Source organism: Equus asinus, chromosome 8 (assembly GCF_041296235.1).
Source record: "Equus asinus isolate D_3611 breed Donkey chromosome 8, EquAss-T2T_v2, whole genome shotgun sequence".
NCBI classification, from domain to species: domain Eukaryota; kingdom Metazoa; phylum Chordata; class Mammalia; order Perissodactyla; family Equidae; genus Equus; species Equus asinus.
In genome coordinates this window covers 84,947,527-84,972,488 of record NC_091797.1, presented here as the reverse complement: position 1 = coordinate 84,972,488, position 24,962 = coordinate 84,947,527, and the positions used below count along the sequence as shown (strand labels likewise).

The window sequence follows — 24,962 nt, the reverse complement described above, 5'->3', positions numbered from 1 at the left end:
CAGCTTACTTAACCTGTCTCAGCCTGTCTCCTTGCTTTGAGTATAGAGATGGCAATAGTGCCTCCCTCAAAGGGTTAGTTTGAGGAGTGAATGAGAACATGTATGGATGGTGCTTAACACAGTCCCCGGCTATGATAAACCACAACTGTTTCTGGCCCCAGTTTCTCTTTTTCTCAATTACTGAAATAGCCCCAAATCTGGTGGACCACAATAGTGTTCAGGGCCCTGGGGTACTGGGTCCCTGCACTTCCTTCATTTGCGCCTAGCATTCAGATGCCTGACGTGTGAGGCACTGTGCGAGCCCTTCGTGGGCCCACTGCTCTCGGTGCCTCCCAGAGTAATCTGTCCTACATCGCTGCCTACATTTCCCCTGCTCAGACCCTTCTCCCTTTCGTCTGCATGCTGCAGTCTGGCGTGCAGGACCTGGCACAGGTTGGTTTTCCATTATTGAGCTCTGTTGTTCAACCAAAGTTTCTCTTTCACTTGGCTGGTCTGCTTGCTTTCGTGTGCCTCAGTTTCTTCGTCTTAAAATGGACTCAATCACAGTACCCACCTTATAGGGATTAAATGAGTTAATGTATGTGAACTGCTTAGAGCAGGGCCTGGCGCCTTGTGAGCATTAGTTACGTGTTGGGTGTTTTTATTCCTCCTCCTCCTCTTCCTTCTCACAGGTCCTGAATAGGCATTATGCTGTCTCACTCCTATACTTTTGCTCGTGTTAACCCCACTCAGCATGTACTTCCCTCTCTTTCCACTTTTCCATAGCTTCTTAATCTGCTAGGCCAAGCTTCTGTGTCCTTAAAACCTTCGGAAACCATCCAGTTACAGGCGTTCTTCCCTTTTCTGATCCCTTGTAGACCTTGAATTTTGTACTATTTTAAAAAACTGTTTATTAGGATATACAGAAAGTACACATATCAAAAATGAACAACTCACTGAGTTATCATCAACTGAATACACCCACGTGACCTGCACCCAGATCAAGAAGCAGAAGAGTCCCAGCATTCCAGCACCTCCACTCCATAGCGTGTTAAATTTGGGGCCACTTGTGTTTCCTTAGTTTCATTTATTTAACAGATGTGCCCCCGAGAGCTTTTCTGTACCAGATTTTTTCCTAGAGTCCTATTTTGTCATTGCTTTTTCCTCTTGGGAATTATTTCTGAAATGAACAGGGAGTGTCCAGGGGGCAGAGATCATGTCTGGCAGAATGATGGCTCAAGCAGATGCTCGTGAGGTAGTTTTTATTGACTAATCTCTGTGTAATCTTTGGTTTCAGATCTGCCGGAGGGAGCAGTGAAAGGGCTCTGCAAATTATTCTGCTTGACTCTGCATCGATACAGGTGAATCCTAGCCAAGGGCCCAGTGTCCGAAGCACTTTGTGCAGAGAGGTGATATAGGGTAGTGGTTAGAGCCCAGGGTTTGGAGCCAGACTGCCTGAGTCCAAATCTGGGCTGTGTTACATCCTACCTACTGGGTCCTGGGCACGTTACTTAATCTCTCTGTACCTCAATTTCCTCATCTGCAAAATGGGGATGATGCTGTTATCTACGTCATACGTGGTTGTTAGCAAGTGTAAAGTGCCTGGAACAGTGCGTGCCATGTCATGAGTGCTCAGTGTGGACGCTGTCATCAGTCATACATGTAAAAGTACTTGGCCTAGTTTGAGTCCCGTAGTAAGTACTCCATAAATGTAGAGGTTGCCCTTATAGCCTTAGTGGCTCATTTGCCCATACTAGCTGCTTCTAGAACTCTGGGAGAAGGTAGATTTATCTAGTTATTTCCTAATCCCATCAGCTATGATCCCTGGAATACAGCGCAATCCAATTTTCCTGAGAAAGACCAGTGCCCGGCCTGAGCTGCCTTGCTCCTTCCCTGGGTCCACAGGTTCACCTTTCCCGTTCATTCTCTCCCTAGAGATGCAGCCTCCCGCAGGGCCCTACAGGCAGCCATCCAGCAGTTGGCTGAGGCCCAGCCAGAAGCCACTGCTAAGAACCTCCTGCACTCGCTGCAGTCTTCAGGCATTGGCTCCAAAGCAGGTGTCCCCAGGTAAGAGGGAAAGGGGTTGGTGGAGCCCTCTCTGGAGAACTGAGTTCAGATGAGCTGTGTTGAGCAGGTGTGAGCGTGCCTGTCCCTTCCCCTTTCCCGTTTCCAGCTCTGAATGACACTGGCAGTCTGCCTTCTGAGTAGAGGGAGAAGCCAGGATGGCAGGCTCATTAGAGAAACCACTTTGCTGAGGAACAGAGTTGGGAAGCCAGTGGAAGAAAGGCCCTTTTGAGGGGAAACCAGATGCCCACCAGGCAGTGAATGGGGGAGGCTGTCTTTTTGTTTTTATAGTTGTGAGTGCTAAGAGATGGCAGGTTGGCCAACGAGGCCTGCAGTCCTTGTCCTCAATTTTTACAGATGATTTGTGGGGAAAGTGGTTTCAAGTTCTGCCCAGTTTTAGGTCAAGGGCAGGTCTTACATACCAGGCAGGGCTTTGTGGTGAGCATTCGTCCTCAAGATGGAGGCTGCTGCTCTGCACTCACCCCTCGCCTTCCCTCCCCTCTGCAGTAAGAGCAGCGGCTCGGCCGCCTTGCTGGCCTTGTCCTGGACCTGCCTACTGGTGCGCATTGTCTTTCCCTCAAGAGCCAAGCGGCAAGGAGACCTCTGGAACAAACTGGTAAGTTCCCTGGGTCTTTGGAGTAGCGATGGTCAGCTCTCTGCACAGAGTTGGGGCATGTGCTGACCAAGTGCTCTTTTCAGTGCTGGGTGACCAGGCACTTTGAATTGTCCCGAGGTGTGGATAGGCATGAGTGCAACATAATAGCATTCATCTATTTATCAAATATGTAAGGTTGGGAGGTTCTTTTGAAGGTCTAGATATGATTAGTGGAGGGCAAGAGGACTGGTCTTACGGTTTTGTGAAAAGGAGTCTGAGGATTTTGATTTGGATCTGATCCTTGCCCATGAAATCTGGCCGAGTACTTAACTTCTGAGCCTGTTTCCTCATTTGCAAAATGGCAAAAAGTACCACCCACCCCATCCACCTGGAAGAGTTGTCGTGGAGATGGGCTCAGATGAGGTGTGAAAGGGCTGTAGAAACTCACAGAGGGCTGTGCAGGTACACGAGGAGCGCGTTAGGAACTGTAAGTGCCTCTCCCTGAAGCAGCAGCTAGAACACATTGATGGCCTCGTCCCTGGGCTCATCCAGCACACTTCTGGATTGACTGGAATGGCCATCAGTGATTGATTGAGGGTTAAGATACTGAAACCTCGCAGGTAGTGGATGTGCTGGAATTGGACCCGCTTCAGAATGTGGGTTTCATTGTTACCAAAAGGCCTTCTTATAAGATGGTTCATCCTGGGCTCCCTCACTGGCTTCTCTCCAATGAATTCTTATAACCATTGTCCAAGATAGATAAGTATACTTGTGGGTTAGTGACTGGGAGGGGTCAACCCTGGAGATTTGTGTTTATGGAACAGAATGCATCGGGAGCTTGAGACCATGTTTAGTGTTTCTGTGTCTTGAATCTGGGTTTTTCCTTTGCTCGTTGCTGATGTCGACCATACCCATAGGTTGTAGTTCATTTAGTCACCCAAGTATTTGTTGAGGGCCTTTCCCCTTTCCTTGCTGGGTGCTGTTCCAGAAGCAGAGGCTAAAGCAGCTCTTGTGGAGAAGATAGACAACAAACTGGTCCACAAATAAATGATAAGATGTAAAGTTATGCTGCAGAAAAGAGAGTGCGGTGGAGGGTGATGGTGGGAGGAAGGCCTTTGGAAGAGGGTATCATTTGAGCAGGATATGAAAGAGCAAACCATGCCCAGATAAGGGTTAGAACATTCCAGGAAGAGGGAACAACAGTATAGTTCTGAATGTGATATCACCAAGCTTGAAAAACTATTTTAATTAAAAAAATAAACAGTTCAAAATTCAACAGGTGTAGAAGGATATACTATTTTCCCTCTCACCCCTTTCCTAACCATTTAGGTCCCTTCTATTACTAGTTCCTTATGTGTGTAGATATCTACTCTGCATATGTCACTAAATAGATTTTTTAATACAAATGATAGCATACCATACCTACTTTTTTCTTTCATCTTGTTTTATTTTTCTTTAACCAGGCCTAGAGTTTGTTCCAGAGTAAGATGTAAAGAGTTTCTCACTCTTTTTTGCCAGTCTTCCTCATTTTTCGTTGTTTTTTTTGCTTGAGGAAGATTAGCCCTGAGCTAACATCTGTGCCAGTCTTCCTCTATTTTGTATGTGGATTTCTACCACAGCATGGCTGACGAGTGGTGCAGTTCTGCGCCTGGGATCCGAACCTCTGAACCCCGGCCGCCAAAGCAGAATGTGCCAAACTTAACCACTACACCATGGGACTGGCCCCAGGTTTCTTATTCTTTTTTTTTTTTCCTATTTTTTTTTTTAAATTGAGTTAATGATAGGTTACAATCTTGTGAAATTTCAGTTGTACATTAATGTTTGTCATTCGTGTTGTAGGTGCACCACTTCACCCTTTGTGCCCACCCCCCACCCCATCTTTCCCCTGGTATCCACTAAACTGTTCTTAGTCCACATTTTTAAATTCCTCATATGAGTGGAGTCATACACAGATTCTCCTTCTCTAGCTGGCTTATTTCACTTAACATAATTCCCTCAAGGTCCGTCTATGTTATTGCAAATGGAATGATTTTGTTCTGTTTTGTGGCTGAGTAGTATTTCATTGTATATATGTACCACATCTTCTTTATCCATTCGTCTGCTGCTGGACACTTAGGTTGCTTCCATGTCTTGGCTATTGTAAATAATGCTGCAATGAACATTGGGGTACATAGGACTTTTGGGATTGCTGACTTCAAGCTCTTTGGATAAATACCCAGTAGTGGGATGGCTGGATCGTATGGTAGTTCTATTTTTAATTTTTTGAGGAATCTCCATACTGTTTTCCATAGTGGCTGCACCAGTTTGCATTCCCACCATCAGTGTATGAGGGTTCCTTTTTCTCCACAACCTCTCCAACATTTGTTACTATTAGTTTTAGATATTTTTGTCATTCTACTGGGTGTAAGGTGATATCTTAGTGTAGTTTTGATTTGCATTTCCCTTATGATCAGCGATGATGAGCATCTTTTCATGTGCCTATTGGCCATCCGTATATCTTTGGAGAAATGTCTGTTCATGTCTCCAGCCCATTTTTTGATTGGGTTGTTTGAGTTTTTGTTGTTGAGTTGTGAGAGTTCTTTATATATTATGGATATTAAGCCTTTGTCAGATATATGACTTGCAAATATTTTTTCCCAGTTAGTGGGTTGTTTTTTTGTTTCAATCCTGTTTTCATTTGCCTTGAAGAAGCTCTTTAGTCTGGCAAAGTCCCATTTATTTATTCTTTCTATTGTTTCCCTTCTCTGAGAAGGCATGGTGTCCGAAAAGATCCTTTCAATACTGATGTCAAAGAGTGTACTGCCTACGTTTTCTTCTAGAAGCCTTATGGTTTCAGGTCTCACCTTTAGGTCTTTGATCCATTTTGAGTTTATTTTGGTGAATGGTGAAAAAGAATGGTCAATTTTCATTCTTTTACATGTGGCTTTCCAGTTTTCCCAGCACCATTTGTTGAAAAGACTTTCTTTTCTCCATTGTATGCCCTCAGCTCCTTTGTCGAAGATAAGCTGTCCATAGATGTGTGGTTTTATTCCTGGGCTTTCAATTCTGTTCCATTGATCTGTGTACCTGTTTTTGTACCAGTACCATGCTGTTTTGATTACTGTAGCTTTGTAGTATGTTTTGAAGTCAGGGATTGTGATGCCTCCCGTTTTGTTCTTTTTTTCTCAGGATTGCTTTAGAAATTCAGGGTCTTTTGTTGCCCCATATGAATTTTAGGATTCTTTGTTCTAATTCTGTAAAGAATGTCATTGGGATTCTGATTGGTATGACATTGAATCTGTAGATTACTTTAGGTAGAACGGACATTTTAACTATGTTTATTCTTCCAATCCAAGTACATGGAATGTCTTTCCATCTCCTTATGTCGTCATCCAATTCTCTCAGAAAGGCCTTGTAATTTTCATTATATAGGTCCTTCACTTCCTTAGTTAAATTTACCCACAGGTATTTTATTCTTTTTGTTGCGATTGTGAATGGTATTGTGTTCTTGAGTTCTTTTTCTGTTAGTTTGTTATTAGAGTATAGAAATGCTACTGATTTATGCAAATTGATTTTGTACCCTGCAACTTTGCTGTAGTTGTTGATTACTTCTACCAGGTTTCTTATTCTTGATAAGTATTTACTAATCCTTTGAGTGGATGTGCCACAGTATATATAAGTAGTCCCCTGTTGATGGCCATTTATGTTGTTTACAATCTTTTATCATTATAGAAAATGTTGCAGTGAATAACCTTGTACATATGCCATTTTGTACACATTCAGATAGAATTCAGCAGACTTCTTAAGCATGCCCTTTTTCTCAGGGTGGCCATTCACACTGCTCACCAGTGACCTTCAGTGTTTGTGGCCATAAAGTCTCTGAGGTTTTTTAGTTGAGCACCTGTTAGGCGCTTCACTCTGGGACGGACAGTGGGCTCACACAGGCCGAGACCATCACATCAGTCTTTGTGTTTGTATCCACGGTACCCAGCATGGTCCCTGCCATTTAGTCAGTGTTCAGTGAGTATTTGTGGAGTTAATGAAGGAAAAGCCAAGGCAGATAAAGAAATACACGGAACAGGGTCATTGTCCTCTTCTTATATGGCACTTGCTTTGCTGGAATTATATATTCATTTGTGTGTTTATTTGTTTGATACCTTTTTCTCCCTCTGGTCTATAAAGTACATGAAAGCAGGGATCATATCTGTCTTGGTCCCCTTGTGTCTTCATTCTCTGATTCACAGTAGGTGCTCAATAAATGAACAGATATAATTCAATGGCACGGCTAAGTGTCGGGGCTGGAGGGAAGCGGATCTGGCTGGAGTTGAGTGGGAGAGGCCCAGTGGAGATGAACCCAGGTTCTGGTGGGCCAGATGAAGGGCTTGGGCAGGCTCTGAGGGCCATGGGACCTCCATTCCCGTTTCATGTCCTGACCTGAGCCTCTCCTGGTCCTGGCAGGTGGAGGTGCAGTGCCTGCTTCTACTGGAGGTGCTGGGCGGCTCCCACAAGCATGCTGTGGATGGTGCTGTGAAGAAGCTCACCAAACTCTGGAAAGAGGTGACAGGAGGCTGCAGGGAGTGGTGGGCAGTGCTTCTTCCCTGCCACCCCACTTGCCATCTGATGTACCTGCTTTACACTTTCCTCTTCAGAACCCCGGGCTGGTGGAACAGTACTTGTCAGCCATTCTCAGCCTAGAACCCAACCAAAACTATGCAGGCATGCTGGGGCTGCTGGTGCAGTTCTGCACGAGCCACAAGGAGATGGACGTGGTCAACCAGCACAAGGCAAGTGGACTCACTAGAGGGAAGGTGGGGGAACTGATTTTGCCCTGGTGGCTCAAGCTGCTGGTCTTATCTGAAGCTTGTTTGTTTTCTCCCGTGAGACCCTGGCCTTTTGCCATGATACGTGAACCTTGAGGAGTTAGACAGTTTTCCCTCCAGCTCTGGCTTGGGGTGAAACCTGGCAAGGTTATTGGGATGAGGGTCTGCCTGTTAGTGCAGTGATTTATTCTCCCACAGCTGATTAGCTGCCAGGCGCCGCATACCGTGCCAGGTGCTGGAGATGCAACAGTGAGCAAGGAAGCTGTGTTCCCTGCCCTCACGGAACTGAGTCTGAGGAGGAGTCTGCCATTAGACAGACAGTCGTCTAATTAATTAAAGCCATGATAAGTGCTTCAAGGGAAAAGTGCAAGAAGCTGTGTTACTCTCTAATGGGGGACCTGACTTAGGCTGTAGGTCGGGGAACACATCTCTAGCGAAGGATCTTACGGGGTGAAGAGGGCTTAGCAAGGTCAAGGGATGAGGAAGAGCTTTGAGGGCAGAGAAAGCAGCCTGCGGGAAGGGACATAGAGGAGGCGAGTGGGGTAGAGTGGCACGAGTGGGCTAGAGAGGTGTGAGATGCAGCCAGCCGAGTAGCAGGCAGGCCTAAGAGCCAAGCCAAGGACTTTGGACTTGATTCCAGGAGTGCTGGAAAACTGTGGAAGGTGTTTAAATGGGGAATGGCATGATCAATGGGACCTCTCTACTTGACACTGTGAAATTTGGGGCACTGATTTGTATTTTTAGAGGCATTCCCACAAGAGGGGTCTCTTAGGCCAGTGATGAGATGCCACAGAACATCAGGGTGTAACCAGATGTTTGCATTCTCTAGAGCGCCCTGCTGGATTTTTACATGAAGAACATCCTGATGAGCAAAGTAAAGCCTCAGAAGTATCTATTGGTGAGTGAGAGGTGGCCCTTACTCACCTGGACAAGCTAAATCCCATTTTAAATTCTGTAATTCAGAACTGTCCTTTATTCTTGGTCTGTTCTGGGAGGGCTGGGTGCCTGACTCCTTTCTCTTTGTAGGATAACTGTGCCCCTCTGCTCCGATACATGTCCCACTCGGAATTTAAGGATCTGATCTTGCCCACCATCCAGAAGTCTTTACTGAGGAGTCCAGAAAATGTTATTGAAAGTAGGTTGCTGCCAAACAGGACAGTGGGAGGGAGGCAAGTTGTCTGATAAGCTGAATCCCTGATACTTGGCAGCAGGAAGCATTGGGGAGGATGGGGGATGTATTCACTGTTTCAGTGGGACCTTGGGAGAGAGATCAGGGACCCTTTTAAAGAGAATATGTTGAAAGTCATGGGCCCTTTTGCTAGAAGAATGCACAAAAGTATATCTATTTAGGATATTGCCTATAATTTTAGAGGTCCAAGAACCTTCTGGAGACCAGGTTAAGAACCTCTTCTCTAGACAGTTTGAACTTGGTGTGGAAGTGGCACTTGAAACCATAGGATTTGAGTTGAGTCTCTGTCCCGTTAATCTTGGTAAGAGGTGTAGGTGGACTGTTGGAGGGGTGATTTTTTGCTGATTGGGATGGGGCACTATACATCTTGACATCAGAGCTTGGAGCAAAGGTGTGACCACTCATGTGACCATATAGAGATGAAGAGTGGTCATGGTTCTTTGTGGCTAGATGGCAAGCCTGATGACATTGGCTGGGGAGTAGGGCAAAAATGGGTATTACACTTGAGACTGACATGATCAGTGCTTTCTCTGCCCCTCAGCTATCTCCAGTCTGCTGGCATCAGTGACTCTCGATCTCAGCCAGTATGCCCTGGACATCGTGAAAGGACTGGCCAGTGAGTATCTTGACCCCTATCCAGCCCCTAGAGTGACACCTTGGGTTTTGGTTGTACTTGTCCCAATTATTATAGAAAAAGGGGTAGGAGACAGCTCAGATTAGAAATGAGGCTTTAACCGTGTTTGCATGGTATCTTTCCTGAGATCCTCTATAATGAGAACATAGAGCTAGGATTGAAGAGTGGGGAGCATGGAAAAGTCAAAGATGAAAGCCTGGATATTCACCTGTCGGCAACCTGTGAGCTGTGGCTGTTTGTGTGTCCAGGTCAGCTGAAATCCAACAGTCCACGCCTGATGGACGAAGCCGTGCTGGCACTGCGAAACTTGGCCCACCAATGCAGTGACTCCTCGGCAATGGAAGCCCTGACCAGGCACCTGTTTGCCATCCTTGGAGGTGAGCAAGCCTTCTTGGCCGTGGAGATGGCTGAGGGGTGGCCTCCAGCATTCCAAGACCTGACTAGCACTTGGTGTTCCGAGGCTGCTCGTGGCAAGGCCATGTGAAGGCCGTAGGCTGTGAATGTGTAAAGTGAACAGAAGCACTTGCAGGGCAGTGTAGATAGAGGTGTTCTCAGTTTCATTTTTTTTTTAGGTATATATATTATTGTCTGCATAGAGGAAAAAACTAGAGGGAAATACACCAACATGTTAATAGTGTCTTTGAGTAGTGGGAACATGAATGATTTTAAAATATTTTTCTTTGTATTTTTTCTGTGTCTTAGATTTTCTGTAAAAACATATTCCTTTTTTAGTTGGGGAAAAGAGCTAGTAAATGTTATTTTAAACCCAGCTTCACAACAGAAAGACTACTTAATGGAATCGGAAACTATATCTTGGATGTCACACACATGACTACAATATTCACCCCTTGGGAAATGTGGCAGATGTGAATTTTGTATCTCTACTGTCTCTCCTCTCAGGCTCAGAGGGAAAACTAACTATTGTAGCCCAGAAGATCAGCGTCCTCTCAGGTACTGAATTTCTCTGTGGGTAGTAGGAAGTGTGGTAGTAGATGAGGTGTAATGTAACTATTGGGTAAGGCGAGTCCTTCTTTGGATCTTGACTCTTCTGACAATCTTGGACATCCCAGCCTGGCTCCCAGGACTCTGCTGCCTGCCTGCTTGGCAAGTCTAGTGGGAGGCCTGGCTTCTACAGAAGGCAGGGTGTTTGCGGGGGGATTGAGGGAGGGTCAGTAATGGCCAGAGGAGAGGCATGGCTGCTGCGGAGGTGGGCAGTGGCGGAAAGACTCATGTGTTGGTGATTTCATGCTGATGAGGGGCTGAGCAGGGGATCCCCTACCTTCCAGGGATTGGGAGTGTCAGTCATCACGTGGTTTCTGGGCATTCCAGTCAAGTCCTGAATGGGACCGTTGCTGAGCTGTTCATCCCGTTTCTCCAGCAAGAAGGTAATTGTGTGCAACATAGTGAGAATGCAGTCTAGACCCAACCTTGATCCTGGTTTTCGTGTTCAGCTTGCCATGAACCTCTTCTGAAGGCACATCTCCTCCCGAAGCATCACTGTTTTCTCTCCCTGGTACTCCTGCTTGCTTTCCTACACTGCTGGCAGTGATTTGACGTGGGTCTAAAATGTCAGACTGACTGGATTTCTGCTTCTTGCCTTAGTTCATGAAGTTACCTTGGTGCATGCTGTCTCTGTCCTGGCTCTTTGGTGTAACCGATTCACCACGGAAGTGCCCAAGAAGCTCACTGAATGGTTCAAGAAAGCCTTCAGCCTTAAAACCTCCACCTCTGCAGTGAGGCACGCCTACTTGCAGTGCATGTTGGCCTGCTTCCGAGGTGAGATCCTGCCCCGCGGAGGGGACCAAGTCTCCAGGGCGTGATCACCTTTCCAGGCTTTCCCTTTTGGTTCAGCTTATTTTGCATCATTTAGTTTTACATCTCTGGCAGCATTTGGCTTCGTCATCCATAAAGCTCAGAATCAGAGTCCAACTTCACAGCAAATTCTGGCTTCTCCTCCTTAGCAGAATTTCAAAATAAAAAGCTTATTCAGAGAGGACCCGGAACCAGAACCTGCCACTACATTATCTGAGATCATGGAGAAGTGATTCTGATAGGACTGATTGGAAAGGTCCAACTTCATATAAACTTTGTGCTGGACCTATTAAAAACAACCTCTGCCCTTGCTTCAGTGCCAGCAGACCTACTGTTATTTGGACATAGGCATCCACCTCTTCCCAGGAAGAGCTAGGGGAAACTTTCGTGTTCGTACAGGAGCTTGATCTCCACGGGGAAAATCTCCAACGTTGACTTCCACCTCTGAGATAGGCTTGTATGTCTTTTAAAAAGGTTTAAACTTAGGATGGCTGTGTTTAAGGAAATGTCTAGGAAATTCTACAGCTGCCTTTAGAGAGGGGACACTGTTTTATATAGTTCCTATATTCATATATCAGTTTGCAATTTGGTTGCATTGATCAGCCTTGATTTTAAATTGAGTTCTAGATAGCTAAGGCATGGTTTAACCTAGTCTCTGCAGCTTGAGTTAGTTCTGCTTGATGCTTTTAAAATAAACATAATATAAAATAAACTTTTAAAATAAACATTTCTTGAATTCAAATCCATGACACCATCTGAAAGGAAAACTGGTTTCATTGTGAAATGTTCTGATACGCCAGTTTAGTAGTTAAGAAAACATGGATTTAGCTATAGTTTTAATAGGTTTCTACCTTTTTTTTCCTGAGTTTCATAGTTCATAGGTCAGCAAATTAGTTCTGCTTTTGAAATTTGGGTCCAGAGGTCATCTGGTATGGGAGAAGAACCCCAGATAGTAATTGATAGGCTTGAGGTTGGCCCTGGCTCTCCCTCAACCAGATATGTGGCCTTGGGCAACTCATGTAACCTCTCTTGGTCTGTTTCCTTTTCCATAAAAATGAATAGCTGGACTATTGGATTAGTTAGGATCCTTCTAACTCTAACTTTATGGCTGTAGAGTTTGAGTTAAGCCTCAGATTCTAATTCCACTTCTTCAAGATATTTGACAGGGTAACTGAAGGGTTTTAGTCAGCCGGTTCAGATCTAGGTGGATAACTCCTTTCTTGAGTAATCTTGTCACTCCCAAGGATCAGAGTGTTCTGTGAGGTTCTGGTCCTCTCTCCACAGGTGACACACTACTGCAGGCCCTGGACTTACTGCCCTTGCTTGTCCAGACAGTGGAGAAGGCAGCCTCCCAAAGCACTCAGGTTCCCACAGTCACTGAAGGAGTCGCCGCAGCCTTGCTGCTCTCGAAGCTTTCCATGGCTGACTCACAGGCTGGTAAGAGTCCAGAAATGTCTAGGATGGTAGTAGACAAGAGCCTCTTTCAAAGTCCTTGGGAGGAGTGTCTTGGTGTTTAGAATTTTACAGGTTCAGCTTGGCCACTTACTGCTCTGGGTCAGCCACAGGGCTGCTTGTCATCTGCAGGGATAAGCTTCAGGGTCGCAGTGAGCAATGGGAATGCAGTCAGGGGACTCTGTCACTGTCCTCTTTCATCCAGTGCTCTGGGATCAGGGCCGGTAGATAATGCCCAGACTGACCTGAGTTTAGTAGGGGACGTTTTATTAAAATTGGTTGTACAGTTAGAGAGTACAGAATTCAAAAGGTACAAGAGGATATAATGTGAAAAACTTCCCCTTAGCCAGCCTGTCTTCCAGCCACTTAGTTCCCCTTCCTGGGCAGTATTACCAGTTTTGTGTCTAAGGATAGTCAGTGAGTCATCAACTAAACATGCTGGGTAACAAACTGTATATGCCATGCTATATACTGAGCGTATCTTGGAAAAGATTCCAAATCAGTACAACAAAAAGAACTTCTTTGTGTGTCTATGTGCTATTCCATGCTTTCTTCAGTCCACTTTTTACTCTGCATGCAGACATACCTGAACTTATTCCCATGGTTAGAAATGGAGTCATATGCCATCTCTGTATATGCCAGGGCACTGGCTGGGTGCCAGGAAAGGTTTCCTGAAGGAGGGAGCATTTGAACTAAGGTCCTGAAGGCTAGGAAGTCTTTCGCCAGCTGGAAGGGAATGGCCCAGTGTGAGTTCAAACCAGCCCCAGTCAGAGAAGGGCAGGGAAAGCACCATGTGTGAACCTCAAGTATTTCAGCCTGGTGCCTGGGCTAGGTGGGAATTTCAGATGGGAGGCAGCTCGCCTGGGATCCTGTGGACAACGGAGAACCACCAAAGGTTTTCATACAGGCGATGATACTAGAAGGACGGTTAGTTCTCAGAATGGGGGCAGGCAGAGGGCCTGGGAATGACTTATCCCTGCTGGCGGAGCACCCCTGCCTGCTGTAGCTGAGGGTCTGTCAGCAAAGCCAGCCCCACAGCTTCAGGATGAGGGGACCAGCTCTGCTGGACGTGGTGAGCTGGGTTGTGGAGCAACCTTTCGTTTCTTGCAGAGGCCAAACTGAGCAATTTTTGGCAGCTGATTGTGGATGAGAAGAAGCAGATTTTCACTTCTGAGAAATTCCTGCTCATGGCTTCAGAGGATGGTGAGTTACTCTCCCCTTGGTTGAACTTGAGGTTGGGGCCAAGTCTCTGGCAGGTCTTCGGACTGGACCCTTCCCCGATTATCTGTTGTCTTGACTAGTCAGCTTTGCAAAAACCTGGACCAGGGTGATCTGGCCAGCAGCTTGACTGTCATGAGAATGAATTTATTCCTGCGGGGCGTGTATAATGCCAGGAAGATGAGGGGAAGTGGGAGATTTGTGGAGACAGAGCACTAATGGTTGTGGGGCTGTGATATTAGGTGTAATTATAGCTGATTGGGTAATTGGTGCTGTCTCAGAGGTTTTGTTCTATTAAGAGAAGCTCTGGTAGAATGTGGCTGGCTCCACTCCCCTACCAGGAGGCACAAAAGCTGCTGGTTTCTATCCTGGCAGAGAAGAAACAGTTGATCTTTAAATGTAGGTTTAAAATTCTAGGTTGCCTTAGGCGTGTCTGCCACTAATTGATGATTTGAAAAGTCGTATTGATTCACAGATCACAACATCCTATTAATGAGCTATAACTGTTAGTCACTTTCTGGTTTTTAAAAAAAAATTTAGCTAGTTTTTTGTATAGGAAGTACATTCACGTAATTCAAAAATAAAAGATCCAAGAGCGTCTACACTGAAAATTATACCCTTGCTTTGATCTCTGGCCACCCAGTGTCCCTGGCTATGGAGAACCAATTTTATCAGCTTCTTGTGTATCCTTGGTATTTTATATTTATACCAGCAAATATCTTTATGTGTTAGTTCTCTACCTTTTTACACAAATGGTAGCATGCCTGCTGTACACATTATGCTGTCTAGACTTGGAAATCATTCCATGCCAGTATGTAATGAGTGTCTTTATTCTTTTTTAGAACTGCATAGTAATTTTTAATTAATTAAAACAAAGTGTATATTTTTACATATTCCAAAATACATGTGTGCATAGTTGGCAAAAAGAGGGGAATTCAAATGAGCTGTAATTTCACATCCAGTGATAATCGCATTTACATTTTGGTGTTCATTTTCCAGTTCTTTCCAGTTTTTTCTGGATGTGTTCTCTATTTTAAAATCACGTGTGCTGTTTCTCTCCCCTGCTAGCCCTGTGTACTGTGTTGCAGCTGACGGAGAGACTTTTCCTTGACCACCCTCAGAGACTCACAGGCAACAAAGTTCAGTACGTGAGGCTCACTTACCTTTCCTCTTGGGCCAAACGAGGCAAACCCTGGCAGGAGCCTGAGGAACGGCGGTGCGCAGGGGGTGGGAGGGCTTGCTGTGGAGAGCCCCGCGCCTGGCCGTCCCCCAGGAAGGTTTGTCCCTGTGCTCGCAGGCAGTACCACCGGGCTCTGGTGACGGTGCTCCTGAGTCGCACCTGGCACGTGCGCAGGCAGGCTCAGCAGACAGTTCGGAAGCTGCTGTCCTCTCTCGGGGGCTTTAAGCTGGCGTACGGACTCCTAGAGGAGCTGAAGACTGTCCTCAGTTCTCACAAGGTGAGGGCACCTGGGCACCAGAATTCAGAGCTGCTTCCTGACCCTGCTTATGCCATGGGGTGTTGGCTGGGCCACTCCTGGGCTCTTCTTACTCACTCACACCCTGTGTGATGCTAGAATCTTCTCTGCCCTCAAGCTCCAGTAACATCTTGTTTTGTAAAATTCCTTTTCCTTTTCATAGACCCTTTTCTTTCTTCCCACATCTTATGACATGTAGTGCAACCTTTTTATCCCTGACTAATGGAATAACACTTTGTTTTTAAAGCCCTTTATAACATTTTCATGAATGTTATAAAGCCCATTCTCCCTTTTGCTTTTTCACAATGCCTTTAAAAGGCAGACAGGCTTGCTACCCTTATTTTATATGAGTTATCCAGGGTTCCGGCAGCTGGAAGACTTGCGTAGGGTCTCCTGGCCAGTGGGTGGCGGAACTAGGAGTAGATTCCAAAGACCTGGCTCCTGTTTCACTGCCCTCTGTGCCCCATTTCCCTGCTTCCCTCCCTCCCTAATCCTGCTTGAGGGATGTGGGCCAGTGACAGACGGGTGGGTCTGTCAGCTGGGTCTCCTGGACCAGTTTCTCTTGCCTTCTTTTCCCCTGTGGGCTTTTTAGGTGCAAAGTCACAGGTGCTTCCTCCTTCCAGACACATCTCACAGCCTGTAGGTCCCAATGCAGGGAGCTGGGTATCAGTCTTTATCCAGTAGGAGGAGCCCCAGAGAACAACATGAGCAAAAGGCAGTTGTGTCCATGTGTGCCAGGCCTGCACAGCACTCTGAGCAGTGGGAGCTCATGTGTTGTCTCCACACAGGTGCTGCCCTTAGAGGCTCTGGTGACCGATGCTGGGGAGGTGACTGAGTCAGGCAAGGCCTGTGTGCCTCCACGAGTCCTGCAGGAGGCTCTGTGTGTCATCTCTGGGGTGCCAGGGCTGGAGGGTGACATCACCAACACTGAACAGCTGGCCCAGGAAATGCTGATCATCTCCCACCACCCATCCTTAGGTCTGTGGCTGGGGTGGGTGTGCAAGGGGTGGGAGGGCTCTGTTGTAAGAGCAGGCTGAGCAGAAAGCCTCAAAGAGCTCCACTCCCCTTCAGTGGCAGTGCAATCTGGACTCTGGCCAGCACTTCTCACTAGGATGAAGATTGATCCCGAAGCCTTCATCACCAGGCACCTGGATCAGATCATTCCTAGCATCACCACACAGAGTCCCCTCAACCAGGTGATTAGTGCCTGAGCTGGTTCTGGCCTCGGGTCAGAGTGTGGGAAGGGAAGATTCAAAGAAACAGCTGAAGATGTGATGAAATGTGGGCTTGGACCCTGGGGTTGCAAGTGACAGAAAATGCAAACTGGTTTGAGCACAGAGACAACTCACTGCCTCGTCTAACTGCTAAGTCCCTGGATATGACTGGCTCCAGGTGATGCTGGCTGCAGGGACTCAGATGTTGTCCTCAGGACATTGTAGGTGATGTCTCTCTTGCTCTTTGTCCGTCTCTCTTGTCTCATCCCTGCTTTCCACGATGTGGGCTCCTTTCTCAGATAGTATTCCCCTTTCTGGTAGGAGGATAGTGGCTAGAGTTCCAGGCTTACAGCTTGTCCTCTTATCAGCTCCAGTAGAAGCAGCGTGTATTTTCTAGTCATTTCAACTGGCATGTGCTCTCACTGTCCCTGGTTGACCTGACTTGGCTCCTATGCTCGTCGCTGAGCCTCTCCTTCTGGTCTGGACCACGTGCCCACCTCTGGAAAGGGTGGGGACAGCTTCACCTGAACCATAGAGATTGAGAGTGGAGGAGGAGTGTGTCCCCCAAATCAGGCTGCTATTCCAGACAAAGGGGTAAATGCTTCTTGAGAAGGCAGGAACATGCCACAGCTGTCCACTCTGGCAGGCAGTGCTCAAAAAGAAAAGGCAGTGGCAAGAAGGGGAGCCAATTGCTAGGGGCATTTAGGCGTGGCAGGACCCCTCTCCAATGCCAGCCTTAGTGCACACTGACTGTATCTGTGTTTGCCTGGCAGTCTTCCATGAATGCCATGGGTTCCCTCTCCATCCTGTCGCCGGACCGAGTCCTCCCGCAGCTCATCAGCACCATCACCGCCTCTGTGCAGAACCCCGCCTTGCGCCAGGTGACCCGGGAGGAGTTTGCCATCATGCAGACTCCTGCTGGGGAACTGTATGACAAATCCATCATCCAGAGGTGAGACCCCACTTCTGGGCTCAGTTGGCCCAAGGCTTAGTTTTCTTGCCTGTAAGATGGAGACAACACCTCCTTTTTAGGGTCATTGTGAGGAACAAATGAAACAACCTATGCATTCACTGGACAGGTACCTGCTCTGTTCCAGGCACATGCTTAGTCCCGGGATACAAGAGCATGTTGAGTGTCCAGCACTTTTCTGGTGCATACTACCTAAAAGCTAGCTGGGATTTCATGGCTAGTGGGAGGCTGAAGGGCCTGCTGGCTATTTTGAAGCTGGCTGATCACCTACTCTGGTGTTTCAGTGCCCAGCAAGACAGCATAAAAAAGGCCAACATGAAGCGGGAGAACAAAGCTTATTCCTTCAAGGAGCAGATCATCGAGCTGGAGCTGAAGGAGGTGAGTATGCGGAACCATCGCACATGGAGTGGCTGCTGAGTTTTGTGGCCTCAGGCTGGTGACTTTTCCTAGTGCACTATATACTGTTCCCTTGGGTCATCCTGAGACCCATGGCACACTCCTTTGGTCTCCCGCACCCTCCCAGGTCCTTCACACTCTTTAGTTACCCTTTCTCAGTAGCTTTCTCCACCCCTAACTCAAGGAAAACAAATTTCTCTCTTTGTTGGGTGCCGGCAGCAGTTCATATGTTCCTCCACTAAGTGGTGTTGCTTGATTCCATGCCTGTCCTCTCAGCTCCTGGAAGGCTGGGACCTGTCTTTCCTCCTGACAGCAGGCACAGGGTGTGGCACAATGTAGCCTCTGAGGAAGTGCGGTTTGATTGCTGTATTCAGCTTCTAACAGAACTGGTTCCGATAGAAGCAGAACACACAGGGTTCTTTCCTGTCTCAGACTTTGTTCTTTCCTCGGTCTTTATCAGACTGGGTTCTTCTTTCTTTCCCATCCCTTATCTTTCACATGTCTACGTGTTCCCTTCTTAGAGAGGTGACCACCCTGCCCACCCCATCTAAAGTAAACTCCATCCTTCTTCCTGGTTACTATGCATCCTCCTAAATCCTTTTATAACATTTGTCGTGATCTGAAGTCATCTTGTTTGTGTATTTATTTACTTGCTCATTGTTATCTTTGCCCACTAGATTGTGAGCTCTGTGAGGGCTGAGACTTGGTCTTGTTCCCCATGGTCTCCCCAGCATCTAGAACAGTGCCTGGCACAATGTAGGTGCTCAGTAAATACTCGCTGAATGAATGAGTGCTTTCTCGACCTTTTCCAGACTTCAGCTTAGACTGGGGAGAGCTTCTGTAGGGAGGTCCTGGCCAGGAGGGGAGGCTGAAGTTTTGATTCTGAAGCTATGTGTGTACCAAAATACCCTTTTCAGCACATTGGGGGACTTTTCATTTTTCTAACGTATCAAAGGGCTCCCTTGTGTTTGTCAGTAGAGAGTCCAGTAAGAAATCCCTTCTCCACTACTCTCTCCGTTCTGTAGAAAGCAGGTGGCTGCAGACTTTGTGGGAGATGGAGGAGGCCACATGGCAGGTTTGGTGGCCCAGGTCACAGACTTAGAGCTAGCATGGTGCTTGTGGAACTGACCTTGCCCTCCTCTGTAGTAGGGAGGGAGGTCTGTTCCCTGGAGATGAAATTGCTTTGCTCGTTCCCATCAGGAGATAAAGAAGAAGAAGGGCATAAAAGAGGAGGTGCAGCTGACCAGCAAGCAGAAGGAGATGCTGCAGGCTCAGCTGGACAAGGAGGCACAGATCCGCAGGCGGCTGCAGGAGGTAAGCGGCTGCTGCCACCACACACCTGTGCCGTGAGAGTGCTGGGCAGCCCAGCCCCACTCTTTGCTGTCCTGGAGCAGGGCCCTGCTGACCTGCCCCCTGGGACAACTCTACTTGCAGCTGGATAGTGAGCTGGAGGCGGCGCTAGGACTGCTGGACACCATCCTGGCCAAGAACCCATCTGGCCTGACCCAGTACATCCCTGTCTTGGTTGATTCTTTCCTGCCCTTGCTGAAATCTCCGCTGGCTGCTCCTAGGATCAAGAACCCTTTCCTGTCCTTGGCTGGCTGTGTCATGCCCCCTCGGCTCAAGGCTTTGGGTTAGTCCTTGTTTGCTGGCTGTGGGTGTTGCCTGGGGCAGGTTGAGAGGCGGGCAGCGGATGCCCCTGAGTGCTTGTGGGGAGGTACACAGTGATCTAGGCTACTGACTTTTGTTTCCATCTGGAAGCAGCTTTGGGAACCTCAAGCTGCATGTCCTTAGGAATGACGTAATGCCACCTCTCTCCCGTTTTGTCTGCTGTGCTTTCACTCTGAGGACCAAGGTTTAGGTACTAGTCAGTGTGATCTTTCTGTAGGAGTTTTAAAACTAGGGAGTCAGAAATTCAGTGGTGCTGGGGAAGGTTTGATGCCACGTGGCCAGTCAGCGCAGCCCAGAGCACCCACTTGTCGGTGATTAGAGGTCTCTGTGACCTTTAGCTTTCTTTTGGCTTTGGAGAAACAAAGACCAGGTAGAGTGACTGGGAATTATGGTGTCCTCACTTTGTGGGTTGTTTAATGACCTTGAGCAGACTTCCTCGCCTAAAGGATATGTTGCCATGGGTGAGGGTGGAATCTGGGAACTGTTCTGAGGGGAAAAGTCAGTCAGTACATATAGAAGCTGCCAGAAGTGTTACCTGGCTGGCTGGGCTGTTGCGTGGAAGGTAGGAATGCCATACAGGTAGAGCTTTACTTCTGGCTGAATAATCCTTGGGTGGCTCTTGCCTCTTCTCAGCATACTTTTAGTTTCTTAATGTCGGGACAGCTCCCTGCCTGCCTACCCTTCAGCACTGTCACAGAGATGAAATGAGAAGTTAGGGTGAGGATATTTTGGCACGGCAGAATTGATTACTGTTAAGTCAGAGGGATGTGGCATCTTTGCCCTGTGTCCCTGGTTTGCACCCAGGCCAGATTCTGCATCTTTGCATGGGTCATTCTCTGCTGAGTCCCTTCTCTTGGACACAGGCACTTTGGTGAGCCATGTGACTCTGCGCCTGCTGAAGCCAGAGTGTGCCCTGGATAAGTCATGGTGCCAGGAAGAGCTGTCGCTGGCTGTGAAGAGAGCAGTGACCCTGCTGCACAGCCACACCATCACCAGCAGGGGGGGCAAGGGTGAGCCAGGTAAGGGACAGGGCAGACAAAGGGCTAGAGGTGATATGAGTCGGGGTGGGGAATCCATGAACTGTGGCGTCCCCCAGAGTTCTTGAGGCTGTGGCCTTGGGCAGCTTCCTTCCCTCCCTGGCCTTGGTTTGCTCATCCAAAAAGTGGGGGTTGGACTAGATGAAGGATTTTTGAGTTCAATCCTGGCATTCTGTGAGTTGCTGAGACCTCCATTGAGGGTTTACTTCTTGTCAGTGGAACCTATTTGTCCATTTTAACTCTCACATTCTGGAACTGGGCAGTGTTTGGGGTAGGAGCAGGACTGGCTTTAGAACTGGGCTACCAGCTGTCGTCCCTGTCATCATACTGTGTGCTTCTGGGTGTCAGAAAGGTTTTCCAGCCTTTCCCCCTGCCCACTCGCTCTGAGGATGGAGACTGAGGCAGCAGCGTCTGTGCCCTGCCCTGCCTGTAGGATTGTGTCTGCCTCTTGCTCTCACAGATGCCGCGCCCCTGTCTGCGCCAGCCTTCTCCTTAGTCTTCCCGTTTTTGAAGATGGTGCTGACCGAGATGCCCTGCCACAGTGAGGAGGAGGAGGAGCGCATGGCCCAGATTCTTCAGATCCTCACTGTCCATGCCCAGCTGAGGGCCTCACCCAGCAACCCGCCCGGGCGTGTGGATGAGGTTGGCAGGGGAGCTCCGCTCTCCCCTTGGCTTGAGGGAAGTTGGGGAGGCAGGGGCTTTCAGCACCTTGGTGGGGCAGTGGAGTGTGTGTTTACACCTACAGCAGCAGCCATTGGTGAGGAGAACCCAGATGTTCTGTTTAGTGCAGCTGTCAAGGCCTCAAAGAAGCTTAATGGGTTTCTTGTGTCTGATAGTTTATGACCTGAAGAAATTGAAGGATTTTGTATCAATTTACTATGTTTGTTTTATTTCTAACTCAGAAGATAGTACTGCTGCCTTTTCCTGTGACTTACAATTATGAGATTGGACCTTATTCATGGAGGCGTTTTCTTTTTAATAGATTATGTTTTAAAAATTTGCCAAAGTAATGCATGCATATTTTTAAAAATTCCAACAGTACAGAAATGCCAATCCCCAGAGGGGACAGTTGCTAGCAGTTAGGTGTATACCCTCGTGGACCCTCTTATTTTTTTGAGGAAGGTTAACCTTCCTCATCCGCCGCCAGTCCTCCTCCTTTTGCTGAGGAAGATTGTCCCTAAGCTAATATCCCTGCCCATCTTCCTCTACTCTTTATGTGGGACGCCTGCCACAGCATGGCTTGACAAGTGGTTCATAGGTGAGCACCCAGGATCTGAACTGGCGAACCCTGGGCCTGCCAAAGTGGAGCATGCAAACTTAAGCACTATGGCACTGGGCTGGCCCCAACGTGAACCTTTTTTTAAGCAAGCACATGTAAAACTCACACCCTCACACACAGTAAAGCAAAAATATTGTAAAAATATTGTTAAAAAAAAAAAAAGTATTGGGGCTGGCCCCGTGGCCAAGTGGTTAAGTTTGATGCTCCGCTTCGGTGGCCCAGGGTTTCGACGGTTCAGATCCTGGGCACGGACGTGGTACTGCTCATCAGGCCACGTTGAGGCGGCATCCCACATGCCACAACTAGAAGGACCCACAACTAAAATATACAACTATGTACTGGGGGGATTTGGGGAGAAAAAGCAAAAACAAAAGATTGGCAACAGTTGTTAGCTCAGGTGCCAGTCTTTAAAAAAAATAAAAAGTATTGCTTTTTTCATATGATATATACTCTGGGTCTCCTCCCATGTCATTGCATATAGATGAAGTATTTTACAGGCGCTGTGGGATTCTCTGCAATGGCTACAGCATCTTTTAGTTAAGTCTTTACCTGTTGATGGATGTTTTAAGGTTGTTTCTAATTTTTCTCTGTTGGGAGCAGTGCTATGGTGTGCCCCCTTTTATGTATATGGCCCCTGTGCACCCATGTGAGAATTTCCATAGGACGGATTCTTGGGTGTGGAGTTGCTAGGTTATGTGGCATGTTCTGAGCTATACCCTCACTAAGAGTTCCCTTTTCTCCAAACTGAACACAACCTCAGATAATAGAAATCTTGCCAACGATGGGTGAAAGGATGGTATCTCATTTTGTGTTTGTTTACTTACTTGTAAGGTTAAATAAGTGTCTCGTTGTGTGTTTAGGGGCCATCTGTATTTCTTATTCTGTGAATTTCAAGGGAGTTTCAGGGTTTATTTATTTTGAGTCCCTGAGGATTATGGTTGACTGGGGTTGGCTCCTGTGGATTTAGTTGTAAAACTGATGGTCTTTCTACAGTGGACTCGTCCATATGACCCTGACTGTTGCCCAGTGTGTGAGAGGATGCTTCTTCCTGTGCCACCAAACTTGGTTACAGACCTTCCCCAGAGCCTCACCCTGACTATCTGCTCTTCTCTCCTAGAATGGCCCAGAGCTGCTGCCTCGTGTGGCCATGCTGCGCCTTCTGACTTGGGTGATTGGGACAGGCTCTCCCCGCCTACAGGTAATCTGGTTTTCAGTTGGCTGTTGCTGTGACTTAGTTGATAACCTCAACTTCAGGTCCTGGCACTTGAGGTTGAGTCCTAGTTCTCTCTCTTGGCCCCCAGTTTTGGATCTGGGCAGAAGGGCTGCTTTTGAGAGCCAGCCTGACTGTTCTCGGCTAGTGAGGGGCTTTGTTTGGTTACTGTCACTGGCGTTGGCCTGGAGCTGGGGTCTCAGCCCTAATAGGGCTGTGAGGTGGATGTTCTCAGTTCAGATCCCTCTCTGGGCCGTTCAGCACATCACCTGGCCCCATACAAGTAGATAATTTGCTGAACTGCGCCCAGTGGATCGATGTTCTCCTTAGGTTCTGGCTTCAGACACCCTGACCACCCTGTGTGCCAGCAGCAGTGGCGAGGATGGCTGTGCCTTCGCAGAGCAGGAGGAGGTGGACGTGCTGCTCTCTGCCTTGCAGTCCCCGTGTGCCAGTGTGCGGGACACTGTGCTTCGGGTACGTGCCCACTCCCTCTTGGGGCCACTGCAGTGTCCCTTGTCACTTGTGCAAGTGTTTGAGCTGCACGAGGGACATTCTCTCAAATGTCCCATCAATTCTGATGGGAGATGCCTTACATCTGCACTAGTGTGTCCTGGAGGCAAAAAGGGTCATTTTGGGAATCCGAAAATGAAGCAGTTGTCATGATGTATCGTATTTTTTTCTTCACTTCTAAAGATGTCACCTAGTTTCTAAAATGGAATGTGGGTCTTGATACTTCTATAGAGAAACATAACTCATAGGAGTAGTTCATTTCTTTAACCTACTAGCTTGTACTTGCCTTTTCTTGGTGCTTTTCGACTAAAAACTAAAGGATCCCCTTAGAGTATGAGATGATGATTCCCGAATGCCACTCTGCAGCCTCCTGCTGTTGATCTGTTACAGAGCTTTCACTGGTCTTTGGTAAAATCTGAAAAATGATGGCAATGTGGTAAATTTTTTTTAGAGGAAATGCCCTTCTTCTGGGGTTTTATCTGTCTTGCTTAGAGTTGCATCTTTAAATTTTACATTGAAAAATATTCTACCACCACACACCATCATTTCACAAAAGAAAAACTATTTGAAGAGATTAAGCAGCTACTGAGTTGAGCTGACTCATAGCGTTCCCTAGACCAGCTCTGACCAATGGAATTTTCTGCAGTGATGGAAATATTTTATATCTGTGTTGTCCAATGCGGTAGCCACTAAGCCAGCATGTGGCTATTGAGCAATTGAAATGTGGCTAGTGTGACTGAGGAACTTAGAGTTAATTTTAGTTGATTTAACTTTGAAGACCCATGTGTGGCTGGTGGCTACATCTTGGACAGTGCAGCCCTGGAGGGAGGCAGGGAGGCAGGTCAGGGACTCTTCTGAAAGGTCATGCCTCACACGGTCCGATCCCACCCCCGTCAGGGGCTGATGGAACTCCACATGGTATTGCCAGCACCTGACACCGATGAGAAGAATGGTCTGAACCTTCTGCGGAGGCTCTGGGTGGTCAAGTTCGACAAAGAGGAGGAGATCCGGAAGCTGGCTGAGAGGTAAGAGCCAAAAGGTTGTTTTTCCTGCTCTGTTGTTTTTCCCCTTATAAAATAACTGGACCCAATGTGCTCAGCCTACAGTGAGAGAAGGGCTGGGTGGTTGGGTTTGGTGGCATGGGCGCTGGAGATCCCTGTGTGACCAGCCCCTGCCTTTGGTCTGTTACAGGCTCTGGTTGACGATGGGCCTAGATCTGCAGCCAGACCTCTGCTCCTTGCTGATCGACGATGTGATCTATCACGAGGCAGCTGTGAGGCAGGCTGGGGCTGAAGCCCTCTCCCAAGCAGTGGCACGTTACCAGCGACAGGCGGCAGAGGTGATGGGCAGGCTCATGGAGATTTACCAGGAGAAGCTCTACGTGAGTAGCCTGTGCACTCTGATGTGGTCTGGGTGGTGTAAGGGTGGATTGGACTCTACTCAGCCTCCGGCCTGTTC

General features: G+C 47.6%; 1 protein-coding gene across 2 annotated transcripts in view; it reads left to right on the top strand.

The window, feature by feature from the left end:
- GCN1 (GCN1 activator of EIF2AK4) overlaps positions 1-24,962 on the top strand; it is a 58,661-nt gene that overhangs the window by 6,370 nt on the left and 27,329 nt on the right. For both annotated transcript variants that reach the window (XR_011505376.1, XM_014862439.3), the window contains exons 3-30: positions 1,277-1,340; positions 1,915-2,046; positions 2,551-2,659; positions 7,076-7,174; positions 7,267-7,401; positions 8,267-8,335; positions 8,464-8,572; positions 9,168-9,242; positions 9,509-9,637; positions 10,161-10,211; positions 10,547-10,645; positions 10,863-11,036; positions 12,357-12,509; positions 13,635-13,727; positions 14,811-14,886; positions 15,040-15,199; positions 16,006-16,195; positions 16,289-16,413; positions 17,205-17,383; positions 17,686-17,779; positions 18,998-19,111; positions 19,232-19,430; positions 20,332-20,487; positions 20,966-21,147; positions 22,902-22,982; positions 23,325-23,468; positions 24,402-24,529; positions 24,696-24,885. Coding sequence is in view for 1 of the 2 variants with exons in the window: in XM_014862439.3 (XP_014717925.1) it covers positions 1,277-1,340; positions 1,915-2,046; positions 2,551-2,659; positions 7,076-7,174; positions 7,267-7,401; positions 8,267-8,335; positions 8,464-8,572; positions 9,168-9,242; positions 9,509-9,637; positions 10,161-10,211; positions 10,547-10,645; positions 10,863-11,036; positions 12,357-12,509; positions 13,635-13,727; positions 14,811-14,886; positions 15,040-15,199; positions 16,006-16,195; positions 16,289-16,413; positions 17,205-17,383; positions 17,686-17,779; positions 18,998-19,111; positions 19,232-19,430; positions 20,332-20,487; positions 20,966-21,147; positions 22,902-22,982; positions 23,325-23,468; positions 24,402-24,529; positions 24,696-24,885 (3,509 nt within the window). In the remaining variant the exon portion in view is untranslated. The remainder of the gene's footprint in view (positions 1-1,276; positions 1,341-1,914; positions 2,047-2,550; positions 2,660-7,075; positions 7,175-7,266; positions 7,402-8,266; positions 8,336-8,463; positions 8,573-9,167; positions 9,243-9,508; positions 9,638-10,160; positions 10,212-10,546; positions 10,646-10,862; positions 11,037-12,356; positions 12,510-13,634; positions 13,728-14,810; positions 14,887-15,039; positions 15,200-16,005; positions 16,196-16,288; positions 16,414-17,204; positions 17,384-17,685; positions 17,780-18,997; positions 19,112-19,231; positions 19,431-20,331; positions 20,488-20,965; positions 21,148-22,901; positions 22,983-23,324; positions 23,469-24,401; positions 24,530-24,695; positions 24,886-24,962) is intronic.